The sequence below is a fragment of the Onychostoma macrolepis genome, chromosome 21 (genome assembly GCF_012432095.1).
Source record: "Onychostoma macrolepis isolate SWU-2019 chromosome 21, ASM1243209v1, whole genome shotgun sequence".
NCBI lineage: Eukaryota > Metazoa > Chordata > Actinopteri > Cypriniformes > Cyprinidae > Onychostoma > Onychostoma macrolepis.
The window spans coordinates 9,645,548-9,666,075 of record NC_081175.1 but is presented as its reverse complement, the minus strand read 5'-3'; the positions used below and the strand labels follow the sequence as shown (position 1 = coordinate 9,666,075).

The 20,528-nt window shown below is 42.6% G+C and overlaps 1 protein-coding gene and 1 long non-coding RNA gene across 2 annotated transcripts; one reads left to right on the top strand and one right to left on the bottom strand.

Annotated features, from left to right (window-relative positions):
• The first annotated feature begins 262 nt into the window (after nt 1–262).
• LOC131528414 (uncharacterized) lies at nt 263–1,201 on the top strand. Its single transcript, XM_058757493.1, has 3 exons — nt 263–338; nt 509–958; nt 1,072–1,201. The coding sequence occupies exons 1-3, from the start codon at nt 286–288 to the stop codon at nt 1,187–1,189; spliced, it is 621 nt and encodes a 206-aa protein (XP_058613476.1). The 5' UTR covers nt 263–285; the 3' UTR covers nt 1,190–1,201.
• A 12,313-nt stretch (nt 1,202–13,514) lies between these two features.
• LOC131529388 (uncharacterized) lies at nt 13,515–16,021 on the bottom strand. Its single transcript, XR_009268080.1, has 3 exons — nt 15,952–16,021; nt 15,048–15,073; nt 13,515–14,817 (listed from the first exon to the last, which is right to left on the bottom strand). It is a non-coding gene; the product is annotated as an uncharacterized LOC131529388 (long non-coding RNA).
• Between the last annotated feature and the right edge of the window lie 4,507 nt (nt 16,022–20,528).

The window sequence follows — 20,528 nt, the reverse complement described above, 5'->3', positions numbered from 1 at the left end:
GGCACAAACCCAGGACTCAGGTGATGTTGGTCAACACTATCTATCACAATTTATACATTGTTATTATACACATTATAATGTCATCCTACATCTTCTTTGTGATGTAAGTTTTTTTTCTTGTTCTCGTTTCAACTGACATCAACTTCCAATAAAACAGAGAGAGCAGCATCTTTTTTAATGAGAATATGTAATCATTGGGCTAAATTAAACTAAACATAGCACAAAGTAAATAAGTTCTTATGCAATATTTGTTCACAGGGCTTTAAGCCTGGTCCAACAAATGAAATGGTGGTATTGTCAGCTAGGCCCAAGGAGAGAAGATTGGCAGAAGGCATCAGGTAAGGTTTAGGGATGGGAAGTGGTTTTACTACATGTACATGTATTAAAAATATTTATTTAAAATGTAAAATAGTACTTTTAAAAAAAAAATGGTTTAATTATTGTTATCTGCACGTTACAAGAACCTTTTATTAACACTGTGTATATGTTGTTATATGTATGTTTTCAGGAGCAACCTGTATAAAGCTGCCTGTAACATGACCTGTGGCCTTCCAGACATGTCAGTTCTGCAGCTGAATGATATTTATGAAGGCATGTCAAGAGAAACGGCTCCTTTAATAATGACCATGGGGATTTCAGGGGATTTTCCTTTGGTGGACAGTGCCTTTGGAAAAGTACAAGAAGGGAGTGTACTCTCCTATCAACTTCCAGCATGGAGCCCACCAAAGACCTGTCCACATACCACCGCACCACCACGACTACCCTTACCCCTTGATGGCTACCGTCTGGGTGCCTCGGAGTGCTGCTTTGTGTTGACTCACCATCAGCAGCTGCACATGGCTTCTCTAGAAACAACAGAGGTCATGGCACACCAAATTGAGATTGGCACAAGAAAACAAAGCACAATGACTGAATGGCATTCATTGAGAAAGCCACGAGTTACTTCTTCTAGATTCAGGTAACTGTAAACTATAATGTAGCACATTTTCTCATTTAAATACTCATTTGTCATGTCATTTAAATTTAAATATTAAAATAGTTGTTTTTATGTGCATCAATTTATTTATATAGAAGTTTGCCACCTGAGAGGGCAGTCCTCGGTAGCGAGCCTAGCAGTGAGAATTCTGCGGTCAGGCTATCAGTCTGCAGAAATGAAGAGGGGCCTTCAGATGGAGCCCAAAGCTATTGAAGAGTACTGCTGCATTAAGGAGGTAAATCACTACCCTTGTGGTTTTATCATCCACCCTGACGCACCATGGCTTGGCTCATCACCAGATGGGTTAGTGTATGACTCTAAAGCTGATCCTGTCTTTGGACTGGTGGAAGTGAAATGCCCAAATGTGAGAAGCTATGTGGACAGTGCCTACCTTAGTGGAGTGCTACAGCTCAAACAGTCTCATTCTTACTACTGGCAGGTGCAGGGCCAACTACTCATTTCCGGGTTGAAATGGTGTGATTTTGTTGTGTATACTGAAGACGACATGTTCATGCAAAAAATATACAGAGATGAGGGAGTCATTAAAACAATCAAGGAAAAGGTTGATTGCCAGCATCTAAAGTGAGAAAGAAAACAATAACCAAAATGTACATGTAAAAATAATAATAATAATAATAATAAAACAATGGTTGTCCAAAATGTAAAGTATACACTTGAGTTTTCCCTACTAGGGCATTAGGGCATTTCCGCCTCAGGGCACAAAAGTGGGAACTGATTTACAGCATGAGAACAATTTTCTAGAATTTTCAGCACAGTTATTTGTCACTTCCTATACAGGGCTCCAGATTGGTTTTTCTGCTGGTGCAACAAAATTTTGTGAGCGATCGCACTGGCACTGATCGCACAACCACCACATTGCTCCACCTCATAAGCGCTGCTATTTCTGCAGTGAAGCAGTGTTGATTTTGTGACACTGTTACTGCACAGCGCTGCGAGATCCAGTGAGAAGCACTTGAATTCGCAACAGAATGAGTAAGGTTGCCGTGAGCTCTAGTGAGAAGCATTCAAATTCTGCACAGAAATCTGTTATAAAACAGGTCAAACAGCGCTGACATACAACCAGAAGTAGTAACGCTAACTATAACCATGGTGTTGTGACAGAAATAGTTGAATTTCATTACATTACACATTTCAGGGTTTGTACAACCTTTTGAGAGAGAAATTCAAGCACTTTTAAGCATTTTACACAACTGTTATAGGTTGTGGTAAACAAACACTTTTGTAAAATTAAAAAAGGGGCATCAAATTACCACTATAACCAGTAGATGGCAGTAGAGGAACACTTATAGGCTTATTAGTCATTAATTTCTACTTTTTACTTTATATTTTGAAATTATAATATCACCATTATAAAATTTTCAATCATCAAGAAATCATATTTTGTAAAAGGTTTGCTCTTTTTAGTGTATGAAGAAAGAAATGTCACAAAGTGCCTTAAAAAACAAACTTTGTGACTGAAAACTCTGTGACAGAATCACACAAAAGGAAAGAGAGCTCCTTTTATTATCACTTAAGTTGTTGGTCAGTTCCGTATAATACTACAGAAGAATAATGGTACGCTTTATAAGAGTAGAATATGTTAATTTTCTATATAAAACTTACATTTTGCACTTTACTGTTGTTAATTAAAGTAAATTTTGTGCTTCCCAACTGAAGCTCAGTGCTTTACTGTCAAATGTGCATTACCAAGAAATAAATGTGTAATATTACTTGTAACTACAGTTATTAATGCAAAACAATAATAATTTTATGATTTAATCTTTATTTTGAATACCCCCACACACCACCCCCCAGCGCTAATATAGTGAGCATCGATGCTTCCTGGTTTTCAAACATTTTTTAGCGAGAAAACATTTCAGTGCACTGTAAAAAATTGTGATTGAGACAGCCCTTAACCACACACAACCAGCCCTTAGTCCACACTTGATCACATTCACCTGTTTGTGACTTTGTGAAATTTTGCAGAAGAGTGATGATATCTCAGATCATTATCTAGTCTCCTGTATATTCCATATAGCTAAAGCTGTAAAGCCAACTTCTTGTTACAAATATGGTAGAACCATTACCTCTACCACAAAAGACTGCTTTATAAATAATCTTCCTGACTTATCTCAGTTCCTCAGCATATCCAATAGCTCAGAACAACTTGATGATGTAACAGGAACTATGGACTCTCTCTTTTCTAGCACTTTAGATGCGGTTGCTCCTTTACGCTTAAGGAAGATTAAGGACAAGAGCCCAACACCGTGGTATAATGAGCACACTCGCACCCTAAAGAGAGCAGCCCGGAAAATGGAGCGCAGCTGGAGGAAAACTAAATTAGAGGTATTTCGTTTAGATGGCGGGAAAGTACCCTATCCTACAGAAAAGCATTAAAAACTGCTAGATCTGATTACTTTTCGTCTCTTCTAGAAGAAAACAAACATAACCCCCGGTATTTATTCAATACAGTAACTAAATTAACGAAAAATCAAGCATCAACAGGTGTTGGCATTTCCCAAGAGCATAGCAGTAATGACTTTATGAACTACTTCACTTCCAAGATCGATACTATCAGAGATAAAATTGTATCCCTGCAGCCGTCAGCTACAGTATCGCATCAGATAGCGCACTATAGACCCCCTGAGGAACAATTCCACTCATTCTCTACTGTGGGAGAGGAAGAATTGTATAAACTTGTTAAATCATCTAAACCAACAACATGTATGTTAGACCCGATTCCATCTAAACTACTAAAAGAGCTGGTTCCAGAAGTCATAGATCCTCTTTTGGCTATTATTAATTCATCATTGTCATTAGGATATGTCCCCAAAACCTTCAAATTGGCTGTTATTAAGCCTCTCATTAAAAAACCACAACTTGACCCCAAAGATCTAGTTAATTACAGACCGATCTCAAATCTCCCTTTTCTGTCAAAGATACTAGAAAAGGTAGTATCCTCACAATTATATTTGTGCAAAAGGACATGCTTAATTTCAATTTATTTTATTATAATAGTTCTATCGCAATCAGTTTATTCTAGTTACTGCGTCAGCTGAGTAGGCGTGGTTAGAGAGAGTCTCGCGAGTTCAGAGAGATTGAGAGATCAGATGCAGCGGCAGAGAGAAGACGATAACTTGCAATTGTTGTCAGAAATGATAAAAATGAGGTTGACTTGACGCCTTCGCGTTGGGGATGGGACATAAGTATACAGATTGTACACTGACTGAAGTTTTCCACGCGGATGGTCGGCTGATGCTGTGATTTGCTTCGGAGTTCGTTGGTATTACCCGTTGGGTTTTTTTCCGTGTGCGTCATTGACGATTGTAAGTGTTGTTTATTTGTTATTCATCTTAATATTGTGATCTGATATGTTATCAGATGTCTTGACACATTTCTTCAATTATGAAAGAAATGCTGCAACATTTTCGTGTATCTTTGTTTACTTTCTCTCACGTGTTTAGTCATGTGAAGCTATAATGACTCGGTACCTGTTACACCGATCGCATTAGAAACTAATTGCACTTTATCTATTTACTCTAGAACCACACACATCTCACGAATTATACAAGAATTGTCAGCACATCACACATCCAGTACATCACTACACAGACGAGGACATATCTACGGACATCCGCCTGTTCAAGTCTCCGTGTGAAGATTACACCGAGTCCTAACATCTGTCTGCACCTATCCCTCCTTTCAAGTAGACTTTTCCCTGGAACTATTGGGACTTATCAGAACTAAGAACTATCTCATTGCAAGATCTAAGTATCTCTGTATCTTTGAATCCTTTCTCTGTATATTATTTCTTTATATTGATTGCTTATTGTTTGCGCAGGCCTACGCAGTTTGTATTTTAATCAATACGGATGTGAATTTATATATGGGCATTTTTCAAGTGTGAGTAATCATTACATTTTCTGTTTGGCGAACAATACATTGAGTGAATTCTAATTCAAAGGCTCTGGCTCTTTACTCCTCTCTTGGTCCCTGGACATTAATTGGGTATCCGGCCTTCTAAGGTGATTTAGTACCGTAACAGCAACCAACGCATTCATACAGTCTCTAATACATTTATGGTCCTTCGAGCCGGATCACTATAACCACCTTAGCTATGACGTCCAGTCCTAGAGAGGAGGTGTTAAAGCCAGAGAATGTTCGTCACAGAGAACAACTAGACAGCCATTGCATTTGCATGACTACGAAGTTGGTTATCCGCAGAAACAGCTCACGTTCGAAGATGAACAGTATGATATGCTTGCTTGTATTCGTGAAATGAGGGAGGAAAATAGGAAAATGAGACAAGATATGCAACGCCTCTCGGATATAATTGCTAATTCTCCAGTGTTAGCTTCTCAGTCTTCAGTATCTGTGCAGCAGCCTTTGGATGAAGGAGCTAGGGTGTCATCTACACCAAAGTCAACTAGTATGCAGTTGTCATTTCAGGATGATGGAAATCCTAGCCAAGCAGAACATACTCCTTTGGTGCCACCTAGAGATGAATCTCTCCTTGCAGTCCGTGGCTGTAAACAAGATCTCATTGAGGAACTGACAGACAGTCTAAGGAGAGTAAGCAAGTGGAGCGGTAGTCAGCCTGGTTCAGGTACGTCAACTCCTTCGTATACCTCCCCCCATGATAGCAAGAATGACTCGCAGCAAGTTCTTGGCTATGATACTAATGTTCCTTCACGGACACGTGATTCGTCTGATCTTCGTCATCGTCATACAGATGACACTTCTTTGTTGCGGCCCAGTGTGTCATCTCGTGATGTTTCTTATCGACCATCAAATAATCCTTACTATCGCCGCTCAAGCGATAGAGTGCATTCCTTACAGGAAGATGCTATGATTGATCGTTCTCCAGGTGATTGGAGACAAGAGTGCAGTCGAGATAATAGACAGTTTTATTCATATGATCGTTCTTACCATTCATTGGGTCATTCTGAGAGTCCACGCCCTTTGCCTCCTCCACCGATGCAATATCGAGGGCCGGCTCCTACAATCCCAGATTTCAGTCGAGATGATCCCCGAGAATTCGCTCGGCTTAAGCTTGCATTGGACAATGTTCTTCCTGATGATGCTTCAGAGTCATTTAAGTTCCAAATACTTTTGGATCATCTTAAATTGGAAGATGCTTTGCTTGTCGCTGACTCCTATAGTCACAGTCGTACTCCATTCAGTGACACAATGAGAGCCCTCACTGATATGTATGGGCAGCCACACCAGTTGGCATTACAAAGGATTACGAACCTTATGGACGGTCCCAATATCAGGAGTGGGGATGTGAAGTCTTTTAAGGGATTCGCCCTTCGTGTCCGAGCACTGGTTGGGATGTTGAATCAATTAGGTAGCCCAGGCTGGACTGAGCTGAAGTGTGGCTCACATGTTTCTCGCCTCTTAGCTAAGTTGCCACATGACCTAAGAGCTAATTTTAAGAGATTTGTTAACCCTCTTCAGACTCCTATCCCAACACTGTTGGACTTCTCAGACTGGTTGGAGTATGAGGTTCACGTGCAGGTAGAAGGAACCCAGTATGGCACCTATCCGGATCATGAGAGAAACAGTGCTCGCAAAGACAAGCGAACTGGCTTTGTGCCCCGAAAACTGACTACTGTTCTTCATGGTGGAGAACAGAAAGTAGGAGCAGTGGAGAATCCAAAGGCTGGACAAGCAGATTCAGACAGACCACAGGAGAAGCCTAAGAAGTATTGTCCGTTCTGTGACACAGTTCAGCACTACATGAATCAGTGCTCCAACTTCAAACTCTTAACTAAGGAGCAGATAGAAAGTTGGATCAGGACAGGCAACAGATGTTGGCGCTGTGGACGGGGGCATTCATCATCCAAATGCACATTGAAGGCAAAGTGCAAAAGATGTGAGAGAAGGCATCTCGATGTTCTCCATGATGTTAATTCCAGCACCGATATACAGAGTAGAGGCAACATCAAGATGTCAGAGAAACCCATCACCATGGTTAGTCCCGCCTCTCAGACGTTATATTTGGATCGGCCCACGAGTAGCAAGCAAGTGCTGCTTAAGTTGAGTCGAGTCATTCTTCAGAATGGTGACAAGTCACTAGAAACCTATGCTGTGCTAGACGACGGATCTGAGCGAACTATCTTGCTGAATGAAGCCGCTCAACGTCTGGGCCTGCAAGGCGAAATGGAGGATCTCGCTCTTCGTACAGTAAGACAAGATGTGCACACCATTCATGGAAGATCTGTATCTTTCTCGATCGCTCCTGTTTCATACCCTGACCGATCATACCAGATTAAGGGTGCATTCACAGCTAAAGAGCTAAATCTGGTTCAGCATACTTATCCTATCTCTGACTTGCAAAGGAGATACCGCCATCTTCAAGATTTACCGTTGCATGATGTCAACAAAGCACAGCCCTTGGTGCTTATTGGATCAGACTATCCGCACTTGATCACGCCTGTGGAGCCAGTCAGATTGGGGCCCCCTGGAGGACCAGCCGCTGTTCACACAAGGCTTGGATGGACATTACAGGGTCCATCAAGGCTTCTTAAGCCTTACTTGCAACCTCAAGAGTGCCTCTTTATTTCTTGTGTTTCTCCTGAGGCTGAGCTGTTTGGACATGTCGAAAAGCTTTGGCAACTGGATACTCTTCCTTATCGATCTGAGAAGTTAGTCATTCGATCTCGACAAGATGCAGAGGCGATTCGCAAACTAGAGGAGAAGACCGTGAGGATTGATGTAGATGGTGTAAAACGGTACGCCACGCCCCTACTCTGGAAGGAGTCTCTTCCTCCCTTGAATGCCCCCAAAGCAGCAGTCATGGCCCTGTTAGGGGCCGTTCACATATCGCGTCTTTTGCGCGCTCAAGTTCGTTATTTCAAATGTAGACGCGCGGTATGCGCGCTCATAATGGAAGCGACGCGGTCGCGACGCGCAGCGCCTGTGATGCGACGCGCTCATTTTTCCAGGCGCGTCCGCGCGCGCATCGAGATAAAACACTCTCAACTTTTCAGAATGCCGCAGCGCACCGCTGGTCATGTGACAAGAACCAACCAATCAGCTTCCTCACCTTTGCCGTTAATTTGAAACCTCAACAGAAAAATGGAGGAGCAGCTACACCCAAACAATGCGGCGTTTTTACTTTTCTTCAGAATAAATCTTGTAACAGAGTTACAGCAAGGGTTTTTCGGTGGTGGAAATCCATTGCTGAAATTTCCTTGTTGTAACGGAGAGTGCAGCTGATGGTTGCTTAGCACGACAGACGCCTCCGGAGTGCAACCGCCAGAGCGCTTTGGAAAAAAGGAGAAAGCGGCGCGCCTAGCGTTTTCCACGCGTTTTTAGGCGCGATATGTGAATGGCCCCTTATGCAGCACTGAACGGAAACTAGCTGGAGATCCTAAGAGAGCTATGTCTTATGAGTCAGAGATTCAGAAACTGCTGCATGCAGGTTATGTCACTGCCTTGACATCTGAAGAGTGTGATTCGAGTTCCAGATCATGGTACATACCACATCATATGGTCCACCACAACAACAAGGACCGTATTGTGTTCAATTGCTCTTTCGAGTATCAGGGTCAGTCCCTTAATGAGCACCTTTTGCCAGGCCCTACCTTAGGCTCAAGCCTATTGGGAGTTCTCCTCCGCTTTCGAGAATATCCCGTGGCCTTTTGCAGTGACGTGAAGGGCATGTTTCATCAAGTCCGTCTGCTTGATGAAGACAAGCCCTTCCTCCGATTTCTGTGGCGCCATGGCAAGATCACTGAACAAGCAGTAGCATACCAGTGGGAAGTTTTACCATTTGGTACTACTTGTAGCCCCTGTTGTGCTACTTACGCCCTGCAGACACATGCGCAAAGAAATCTCGAGGCTACCGATGAAGTGCGTCGAACGGTTGAGCGGAGCTTCTATGTAGACAATTGTCTGAAGAGTGTCCCAACTGAAGCTCAAGCTAGCAAACTGGCAAAAAGGCTGCAATGTTGTCTTATGGAGGGCGGATTTGAGCTGAGGCAGTGGGCCAGTAACATCACTGAGGTTATTCACCACTTTCCTGAAGAGTTAAAGTCTAACAGTGGTGAGATTTGGCTCACCCCAGAAATGACCAACCCTCAGGAGAATGCCCTTGGATTAATATGGCAATGTAGATCTGACACCTTGGTGTACAAACCATACCAGAGGGAGGAAGGTGACGTTACTATGCGAAAGATCTATCGCACTTTAGCCAAGCTTTACGATCCCCTTGGGTATCTCATTCCGTATACCACAAGAGCAAAGATCATTGTCCAGTTGTTATGGGACAAAAGACGAGAATGGGATGACCCCAGTCTACCCGAGAATCTGCTAGCCAGTTGGCATCAATGGGAGAGCGAACTCCCAAAATTGTCGCAGATCTGTCTGCCAAGAAGCTACGGTTCCAACCTGCAGTACCCGGTCAAGAGTCGAAGTGTTCATGTGTTTTGTGACGCTTCTGAAAGAGCTTACGGTTCGGTAGCGTACCTGTGTTCTGAAGGTGATCAGGGCACTGTTCAAGTAGCCTTCGTGGCTGCAAGGTCGAGAGTTGCTCTGAAGAAACAGATCTCCATTCCTCGTTTGGAGCTCTGTGCTGCGTTGACAGGAGCCCAGCTAGGAGACGTCTTGAAAAAACAACTGACTGTAGACATCCGTCAATTTGTGTACTGGTCCGACTCGACCACCGTTCTTGCTTGGCTGAATTCTGATTCTTGCAGATACAAAGTGTTTGTAGGAGTCAGAGTCACGGAAATTCAGGAATTGTCTGACCCTGGATCTTGGCGTTATATTGATTCGGCAGCCAATCCTGCCGATGATATCATGCGTGGGTTATCATTGGCTCATCTAGCTGAAGACATGCGATGGAAACAAGGTCCAGCCTTCTTGATGCAATCTAATTGCTGTTGGCCTAAGGCACCAGAAGGTCAAGTTCTTAAAGAAGTTCATGAAGAACTTAAGAAATCCACATTTTGCGGATCATTAAGTGCTACTGAAGATGTTGTTCCTGACGCCCTTCAATTCAGTAGTTATTGCGAATTTCAAGAGGCTACAGCGCGATCCCTTTCTAGGGCAGCCGATAGCACAGATTCACCTAGTGCGGATGATTTTGAGAAAGCGGAGTTGTCTATCCTGAGACAATGTCAGAAGCAGGACTTTCCTGAGGAATTTGCTTTGCTCAAGGGAGGGAAAGACATTTCTGCTCACAGCCGACTCATTAAGCTTGCTCCAGAGTATGACAGAGAATTGGATTTGATTAGAGTGGGAGGACGACTTCGTAGGTGCGAGAACTTGAGTGATGATGTCCTACACCCTATAGTTCTTTCTCCAACCAATCCAGTAGTGAAGCTCTTAATTAAGCATTATGATGCCCAACTACATCATCCAGGAGCTGGAAGAGTGTACGCCGAGCTGAGGCGTAAGTTCTGGATTTTACGCGGAAGAGAAGCGATAAAGAAGCATCAGCGTAACTGTCTCGACTGTACAAAGTGGAGAGGCAAACCGACGATTCCAAAGATGTCAGACCTACCTCCATCGAACCTGCGGTTATTCAAACCCCCCTTTTATTCTACGGGAGTAGATTGTTTTGGACCTCTGTCGGTAAAGGTGGGCCGCCGCACGGAGAAGAGATGGGGTATTGTATATAAATGCCTCACCACTCGAGCTGTACATCTTGACTTGTTGGATCACATGGATGGAGATTCATTCCTGCTGTCTCTTAGACGGTTCATTGCTCGGAGAGGGAAACCCTACGAGCTCCTTTCCGATCAAGGAACAAATTTCAAAGGTGGAAGCAAAGAGCTAGAGGACACCTTCTATCAGCTTCAGCCCAGCCTTAGAGAGCAGCTAGCAAAGGAACAAATCAGATTTCGGTTTAATCCTCCCAGTGCGCCTCATTTTGGCGGATCTTGGGAAAGAGAGGTGAGATCCGTGAAGACCGCCTTACGTACCACCTTAGGCGCTCAAACTGTTACTGAGGAGGTATTAAGAACCATTTTGATCGAAGTTGAGAACATGCTTAATTCTCGACCTCTGGGTTACGTCTCAAGTGACGTGGCGGACCCAGATCCTGTAACGCCAAATTCCTTGTTGATGGGGCGGCCTGACTCAACTTTGCCTCCGGTTGTCTATCCAGATACTGAGCTACTCAGTAGAAAACGATGGAGACATAGTCAGGTTCTAAGCGATCATTTTTGGAAACATTTTGTCCGTGATTTCTTGCCCACTTTACAGTCACGGCAGAAATGGTACCGTGAAAAAGAGAACATTACAATCGGTACTGTTGTACTCATTGTTGATGAGCAGCTTCCGAGAGCACTCTGGAAAGTAGGCACTGTTTCTTCTGTCATCCCCAGTTCAGATGGAAGAGTCAGAACAGCAATGGTCAAAGTGAGAGATCATACAGTCTCTAATACAATATTCCTTCCTAGAGAAAAATGATATCTGTGAGGAATTCCAGTCAGGATTTAGATCGTATCATAGTACTGAGACTGCTCTCATTAGAGTTACAAATTACCTGCTTCTATCATCTGATCGTGGTTGTATCTCTTTATTAGTTCTACTGGATCTTAGCGCTGCGTTCGACACTATCGACCACAACATTCTTTTGAATAGACTAGAAAACTTTGTTGGCATTAGTGGAAGTGCCTTAGCATGGTTCAAATCGTACTTATCTGACCGCCATCAGTTCGTAGCATTGAATGAAGAGGTATCATATCGATCACAAGTGCAGTATGGAGTACCTCAAGGCTCAGTATTAGGGCCGTTACTTTTCACGCTCTATATGTTACCCTTGGGAGCTATTATCAGGAGACATGGTGTTAGCTTTCACTGTTATGCTGATGATACTCAGCTCTATATTTCTTCGCGGCCCGGTGAAACACACCAAATTGAGAAACTAACGGAATGCATAGTCGATATAAAAAACTGGATGACGAGTAATTTTTTACTGCTAAATTCTGAAAAAACAGAGGTGTTAATTATCGGACCTAAAAACCCCACATGTAACCTAGAACATTGTCTAACACTTGACGGCTGCTCTGTCAATTCTTCTTCATCAGTCAGGAACCTAGGTGTGCTGTTCGATAGCAATCTGTCATTTGAAAGCCATGTTTCTAGCATCTGTAAAACTGCATTTTTTCATCTCAAAAGCATATCTAAATTGCGACCAATGCTCTCAACGTCAAATGCAGAAATGTTAATTCATGCGTTTATGACCTCAAGGTTAGACTATTGTAATGCTTTATTGGGTGGTTGTTCTGCACGCTTGATCAACAAACTACAGTTAGTCCAAAATGCAGCAGCTAGAGTCCTTACTAGAACCAGGAAATATGACCATATTAGCCCGGTTCTGTCAACACTGCACCGGCTCCCTATCAAGCATCGGATAGATTTTAAAATCTTGTTAATTACTTATAAAGCCCTGAATGGTTTAGCTCCTCAGTACTTGAGCAAGCTCTTATCGCATTATAGTCCTCCACGTCCGCTGCGTTCTCAAAACTCCGGCCGTTTGATAATACCTAGAATATCAAAATCGACTGCGGGCGGCAGATCCTATTCCTATTTAGCACCCAAACTCTGGAACAGTCTACCTAACACTGTTCGGGAGGCAGACACACTCTGTCAGTTTAAATCTAGATTAAAGACCCATCTCTTTAGCCTGGCTTACACATAACACATTAATACGCTTCTATTATTCAAATCCGTTAAAGGATTGTTAGGCTGCATTAATTAGATCAACCGGAACCGGGAACACTCCCCATAACACACGATGTACTCGTTACATCGTAAGTTGAATGGCATCTAAGCTAATATTTGTCTGTTTCTTTCCTAGTCTGTTTCTCAGTCCGTATCCAGTCAGATGGTGGATCAGCACCAAGAGATGATGTCTACAGCCCTGATCGTCAGCGGAGACCCCAGATGACCCCCAGAGATATATCCCCAGATATATCAACCAAAAATAACAAAATAACTAAAATATAATAAAATACCTAACTACATAATACTACTATTGTTAGAAATTGCAACAAAATTAAAATAGAAATATAAACTTTTGAACTGCGGGTTTCGTCTGGTCAGAGGAGAACTGGCCCCCCCGACTGAGCCTGGTTTCTCCCAAGGTTTTTTTTTTTCTCCATTCTGTCTCAGAGGGAGTTTTGGTTCCTTGCCGCTGTCGCCTCTGGCTTGCTCAGTTGGGGACACTTAATTTTTAGCGATTATCGCCGATTTGATTGCACAGATACTATTTAAACTAAACTGAGCTAGACAATGACATCTCTGAATTCAATAATGAAATGCCTTTAACTGAAAATTGAGTGTTTAATCTTATCATTATTTATTACTGACACTCTATCCTCCAATTTGATACTGTTAAGTGCTTTGACACAATCTGTATTGTAAAAGCGCTATATAAATAAAGGTGACTTGACTTGACTTTATAGTTAGTAAAACTGAAGACCTTGATTAAGCCTAAAGTATACTTCACTTTTTATACGTACGCGAGGGACAGCGTACTGTATGCACACCACCCAATTTTTGTTCAGTGTTCTGGAAGGGAGGGTCCAGGTAAGGGGCGGAGTCCGGTGGCCGCACGCGTTCCCGCTCGGGTCCGGGGAGCGAGGGGCGGCGGCTTCATTCTAGCGGCGGCTCTTTCTCTTCTTCCGCGGAGTCCGGCGGGACTTGTAAGGCCCAGCATCCTGGCCCGACGACCGTCCACGAGTGCGGCTTCTTCCGGACCGCGGGTTCGGCGGGTCACGTCTCCGGTGGCGTGGAAGTCCCTCGACGCTCCCTTCCTGGACCCACGAGGACACGAGCGTGCATGCACGGGGGAAGAGACCGGTCTCTCGAGGAGAGGCGCGCTTGGCATTTAAACAGCGGCGGTGATGAGGCTTCATTCAGTTCAGCTGTGCCTCATCACATGCCGCCATCCCTCGCTGTTTCCACGCCCCTCCTCTCTCATACACCCACTCCCGTCGGGAGCCTGGTGAAGGTCGGCGAATAAGGGACGGGGTGGTGATGACCATAAGGGGGAGGGCAACCGACTCGTCACATTCCCCCCCCAAACGACATCCCCGTCATCAGGCCGCTGCCCACGCAGGAGTGCTACCTTCCTCAACCAGGCTCCATCGGTCGGAGTGGGCGGGGCAGGGATTCCTCTCCGGGCAATCCTCCCTCTCACACCGCGCAGGAACAGGGACATAGAAACCGGGTATTAGTCCACAGCCTCCACCAACCACAGGGTAAAATGACAACTGAAGAAACGTCACTTACCCCTTTGGTGGCTGGGAGGCCGTCTCCGTCGTTCCTCCGTCCCATTATGGTTTTCCACGAACTTCTGCGGGCGAGAGGGGATGACGTCTTCAGGTGTTGCCCAACTGTGCTGTCTAGGCTCCGCCTTGCCCGCATTCTCCACCACTGTGACGGGAGGAGCCAACGACAGACACAGTGGGTGTGGCGTCAGGCCTCGGAGAGGCTTTTATTAAACAAAAACAATAAAATAAAGTGTCCAAGGTGAAAAAGTGTCCAAAAGAAATGATGACCATAAGGGGGAGGGCAACCGACTCGTCACGCTTTGTATGTATTGAAGATATTTTGCAGTAATCAGTTTTAGGTTACGCGTTCGACTGTATGCATACACTAGCGTACGCGTACAAAAACTAAGTATACTTTGGGATTTAGTTTGTTCTGGTGCACTGCACTAGGTTGGATCAAAACTCATGTTCTGAACATGACAATTCAGAGAGGCAGGATGACTGCTAGATTGATGACTAACAACACTGGTGTCCAGTCCTGGGCATGGTTTCTGGTGATCCTTGATCAGCTGCTCAGGTCTGCTTAATTGGGGTTGGAGCTAAACTCTGAAAAGAGAAAGAAGACAACCAATATTATGATGTTAAAAAGTTAAACAAAGTTAAAGTTAAAAAATTTGATTCATAAATATGCACAACATCTGAAAATGCACAAAGATGAGAAGAAAGCAATGTGTTTAATGAGAACTTTAAACCCACTGAAAAATAAGAAGCAATATTAAGTCACAGATGCATTTTTATTTATTCTTATTATTAATCTTGAAATAAGTTACAATTACCTTGTGGTTTATCAATGATTTTCAGTCTATGAAACAGAAAAGATTTATCAATTATGGATGGCATCATACATACATCATATGTAACGATATTTAATAAGAGTTCTAACACCATGTCTACACCGGACGGCACAACAAAATACAATAGAACCTATTATAATCAGTGATGCTGTCTACACTGGATGCGGCACAGCACGACACAACAAATCCCCGATAGTAAACTGATGCCTCGTTCTATTTATGACGTACTGACACAAAGTTCAAATGATTTTCAACGGTCGCCTTGTCGCGTCCAGTGTAGACACGTGTGAGAGTGTGTAGCTTGGGTATAGAGAATGGGAATCTACGTCATTGTGCATTGCATTCTGGGTATACAATACAAATCACCAGAGGAAAAAATGACTATTTACGTTAATATTTTTAAGAGCTTCTTGCACTTTATTAGAATAAATGGACTAATATTCAAATCCTTTGTGTTGTTAAAGTTTGTTGTCAGTTTTTTTTATGTTTTTGAAATATGTCTCTTATGTTCACCAAGAAAACTGCATTTATTTGATCATAAATAAAAACAGTAATGTTGTGAAATATTATTATTTAAAATAACTGTTTTCTATGTGAATATATTGTAAAATGTAATTTATTCTTGTTTTTGCAAAGCATGATTTCTGAAGGATCATGTGACACTGAAGACTGGCGTAATGATGCTGAAAATGATCACTTTCTAAAACATTGAAATAGAAAATAGGCTAGTTATTAAAAAATGGTAATTTCACAATATTACTATTTTACTGTATTTTAATCAAATAAATGCAGCAGTGGTGGTGAGCATAAAATATTTATTTCAAATACATGACAAATCTGACCCTTAAACATTTGAATGGTAGTGCATGTTTGAGGTATTACTTACTAGTGATATGGCTCATAATGTCTAGAGATGTTCTTCAACAGGAGATCCGCTCCAAATCTTGTGCACGGCCATCAGCACGGAAGAATCTAGGAACAAACAATCTGTCACAGAGCCAACAATATTTATCATACAATGCCAGGTTTATTATAAATAAACTATAGCAGAAGTGAAATTAAGAAAAGAATCATTTGCAGAATATACAATAATAATAATAACATAATTTACATTTTTAGGTTTACTTATTTAGTAATGCTCAGTGTGTGTGGACATCAAAATAACTAACAAGCAAACAAGTAAATTTTGCAAAAGAAACTTACAGATGCATGGTGATATAGGCAAAATATGTTGTGAAAGATGCATATTAAAGTTTAATTAGCAGATCACCTGTGATTTCAACCTGATCTCACAGAATTCCATGTAATGTTCACAGACTTAATTAACCCCGAATCTGTGGTGGCATCACGGAATCGCCGAAAATTCCGTGATGGGCTCACAGAAGGCATCAGCCGTGGTCCATGCACGGATTCACTGGTTCAACACCAGCGCTGCATCGGACCACGTAAAAAGAGTGACTCCGATGCAGTTATACTTTCACTGGAGTACCTGACCCCACCCCTACCCTAAACCTACCCAGTTCTGAACAATAATGACGATAAATGTCCCAGTATCGCGTCGGCATATTGATGCTAAGGGTTTCCGTGCGTGGAGCACGGCTGATGCCTGTCACTGACTTACATTGGTATCACTTCTGTGAGCCCATCACGGAATTTTTTCTGTGAGCCCATCACGGAATTTTCGGCGATTCCGTGATGCCACCACAGATTCGGAGGTTAATTAAATCCGTGAACATTACACGGAATTCTGTGAGATCACGTTGGTGATTTCATTACCTGTCAGCAGCTCCCTTCAGAAATTTTAAAATCAGGAACTTCTGTGTCATGGAGGGTTTTTTCTGCCACTTCTGAAATCCCAGAACAAGTGGTATCAGTATGTGTTTATCATGAAAGATCAAAACCTGTTTTAAGTTTCAGCCCATTTTCACGCTCCATGTAAGTGACGTATCCGATTAACTGTATTAGCTTACTTCCATTCATCCGTTGACAAATTGCCAGCAAAACCTTCATATACATATATGAAAAAGATAATACGTATAAATGTTGAAATTAACATTAATGTCACGAACTCGGCCTCTGTGGCCCTCCCTGAACACCACCGGAGGGCACCATCACCAGAGTATTAGTTCTGAACTGCATCTCCCACAATGTCTTGTACCTGAGACTGATTGCTGCACAGGTGTTTCCCATCTCTGTGCCCTTTATAAGCTGCTGATCAGTGCTCACTCATTGTGAAGTCTTGTTTTGCCCTGGCTAACACTTCTGAGCGTATCGCTTGTCTTTTGTGATCTCCTGTTTATGACCTTGGACTGTTTACCTGACTCTGTGATTCTCTGCCACCTGCCCTTGTGATCTGATCTCTGGACTATTAGTTTCTTCTCCTGTCTGCCGCCTGCCTCGACTTAAGCCTGCTGCAAATGGATCCCCATGCTTCAGACCCGTCATTACAATTAAGATAAATGCTGCAGAAATATTGTTCATTCTTAGTTCAAGTTAACTACACTAGTTAACTAATGTTAACTACTGAACCTTATTGTGAAGTGTTACCATTTATATAAATGTATCTGTATACAATAAAGCCAAATTGGTTTGGAACAGTTGTTGAATAAACAACTGAACTATTATGCCTGTCTATCTGCTTGACTGACAGTTTTATTGATCACTGAGAGAGCATTGACTTTGTATGATGTTGGTTCAATAGAATTTTATTTATTATTATTTGTTTTTTTTAAAATAGCTTGGATGTAGTAAACTACTTTTGCCATGTTGCTGTAGATTAGCTCGCTACATTCCCCAGGGCTGTAGCTTTAGTGTAGTGAAGCTTCATTTAAAGAAGAGTAACTGTTAGCTTAGCTCACTACATTTTCCAAGTAGCTTGCCCAACACTGGTGATTTGTGTGCTGTAGCAGTGATGTTTTCTTTCCTACACTATATTGCCAAAAGTATTGGGTCACCCCCTTCTAATGAACAGGTTTGACCACTTTAGTAATTTCCATGAGTACAAATCTTAATGTTTAAGCATACAATGATGTTCTAGGGAATTGTGTGCTTCTAATTTTAAAGCAACAGTTGGGACAGGACCCCATGAATTATGTTTCCATCTTTGTTGCCACAGTTTTGGAAGTGCCTTTTTCTGTTCTAAAGAAGGGGGTGTCCCAATACGTTTGTCCATATAGTGTATGTATCACAATACAAACATAGGTGGGCAGTTAGATGTTACACTATCGCATTCCCTCCCTTCACGGGTATCTCCTCCTAGTTTAGGATGAAGTGCTAGAAGAACTTTTATGCCTAGCCTGGGCTGTATAGTGAAAATTAAGTGGCTACAGCAGACCGTCCCACTTTCTCATCAGTTGCCCCGTATATTATGAGGAGAAGTTGATGCCAATGTGCTTCGCTCATGTTTCTGTAAAATTAAGAAGCACAAGTTTGAGGTGGTGAATGTGTTATCCTCCTTACCACCTTGCAATATTTGTAACAGCGCTGGGAGGAGTTGAGATATCTCAAGTTGCTTGTGTACCGCTCTTTTTCCTGCCGCTATTCTTAGTATGAGAGATTCCCACATGTCTGCCTTCATTGATACAATTTGTATCTGTTGCTGCGTCTTTCAGTTTCCTAACTTATGCCCAGGGGTCACGGTCCTGGAGGACTGGTGTCCTGCAGAGTTTAGCTCCAACTTGCCTCAACACACCTGCCTGTAAGTTTCAAGTATACCTAGCAAGACCTTGATTAGCTGGTTCCAAGTGTGTTTGATCAGGGATGTAGCTAAACTTGGACCAAGTTTGGTAACCCCTGCTCATGCCTATTACATGGGCTGAAATAGAGGAAGAGTAACGCACCTTGGGTGGACATTGTCACCAATAGTGCCCCACTCACTGTCTAGCGCTCCAGTTTTATAGCGGGAGGTAATTGTGCGTTTATGCCCCCTCAGTAGAAATATGACACTAAAACGTTAGGCAAACATCAACTGATGAGGGCAGCTTCGTAGGGGTAGTTGAGAGAGTTTATGGAGCTGTGGACCCATAACTCCTAAGTGTGTGGTCATTGGTACACTGTATGGCAGTTTTTTTGCCTACAATCTGGCTTGCTTGGTGGCGCAACACAGTGAGCAGGCATTGAATGAATGGTAGGTATTAACATTCCAATAGTGTCAACAATGACATTTAAGTTCCACTTTGAAGGGTGTCTGCGGTTACGTATGTAACCTTGGTTCCCTGAGAAGAGACTCAAGATGCTGCTTTGCCTTGTCTTACTTGTCATGCCTTACTTTAGACAATCTGAAGCTGATGACATATTGTTTGGGTGCTCATTCGTAGAACATGCTGGTGCGCCAATGACGTCATGTGACTGTCACCTGAATTGGCATGTAGCATACATGCTTCAGACATTGATTACAGAAGCGCTCCCATAGCGTCAACAATGACACAGTGTGTCATTCCCCTTCTCAGGGAACCAAGGTTACATATGTAACTGCAGACATTCTCATGTTAGTTCTGGTCATAGAATTTGTGTGGCTCAGTGGCACGTGCTAATAAAGTCCCACAGTACTGGGACATTTCACCATTTTTAGATATCTCTCCTCTCAGACTGTGTGTAAGTGGTTGGATTTTTCAACGAATCATTTAAACCATGTACTAAACCGATTCGTTCAAACACCCTGAATCATTACATCCATAAATTAAACGCCACTACTCAGAGATTTTGACGGTTGAAAGAAACGCAAAGCACCTAAATATTGCTTCTGCAGTTTAATGATAACTTGTACTCCAAATCAAGTTCAAGTTCAAGTTGAGCTTTATTGTAATTCTGCTACATGCGGGGGCATACAGTGGAACGAAATGTCATGCCTCACAAGACCACGGTGCTACATAAATACAGGCATACAGCAATGAAGTAAAACAATATAAACCTATACACAACTATCCTACTGATAGATTTTGACTATAAATATACTATACATAAAAAATGTTTTACCTATACATAAACTAAAAAATACAAACTATACAAACTATATGAGTGCTTCAGATAAATACTGTACATGTGCGAAGAGAAACATTGTGAGTCAGCAGCTGGCTGGGGAACAGTGCAGGATGATTTGTAGTGCATGAGCATGTAAACATACATATATTACTGAGTCTTTTTGTGGAAAATGTATACACACAGCAGTGTGTGTGAAAAGTGACTAGTGCGCATAGAGGAGGAGAGTGTGCTACTACAGGTGGTTTGTACAGGCCCACTCACCTGTGTGTAGCACACTTCGATTGCACAAAAAAAAAAAAAGTTCCATAAGTTTCAGATGGTCCATGTTTCAGGAGGTAGGAGGTTTGTATGGGGGTTCAGAGAGGGGCGGGGTGATTTGAGTTCAGGGCTCTCACAGCCTGGGGGAAAAAGCTGTTGAGCAGTCTGGCAGAGCGGGATCTGATGCTCCGGTACCGTCTTCCTGATGGTAGAAGCTGGAAGAGA

What these genes read in the sequence shown, in the direction of transcription:
- LOC131528414 (XM_058757493.1), top strand. Translation starts at nt 286, where the DNA reads ATGGTGGTATTGTCAGCTAGGCCCAAGGAGAGAAGATTGGCAGAAGGC. An exon ending in AGATTGGCAGAAGGCATCAG is followed by an intron (nt 339 to 508) that starts GTAAGGTTTAGG and finishes GTATGTTTTCAG; the next exon opens with GAGCAACCTGTATAAAGCTG. An exon ending in GTTACTTCTTCTAGATTCAG is followed by an intron (nt 959 to 1,071) that starts GTAACTGTAAAC and finishes TTATTTATATAG; the next exon opens with AAGTTTGCCACCTGAGAGGG.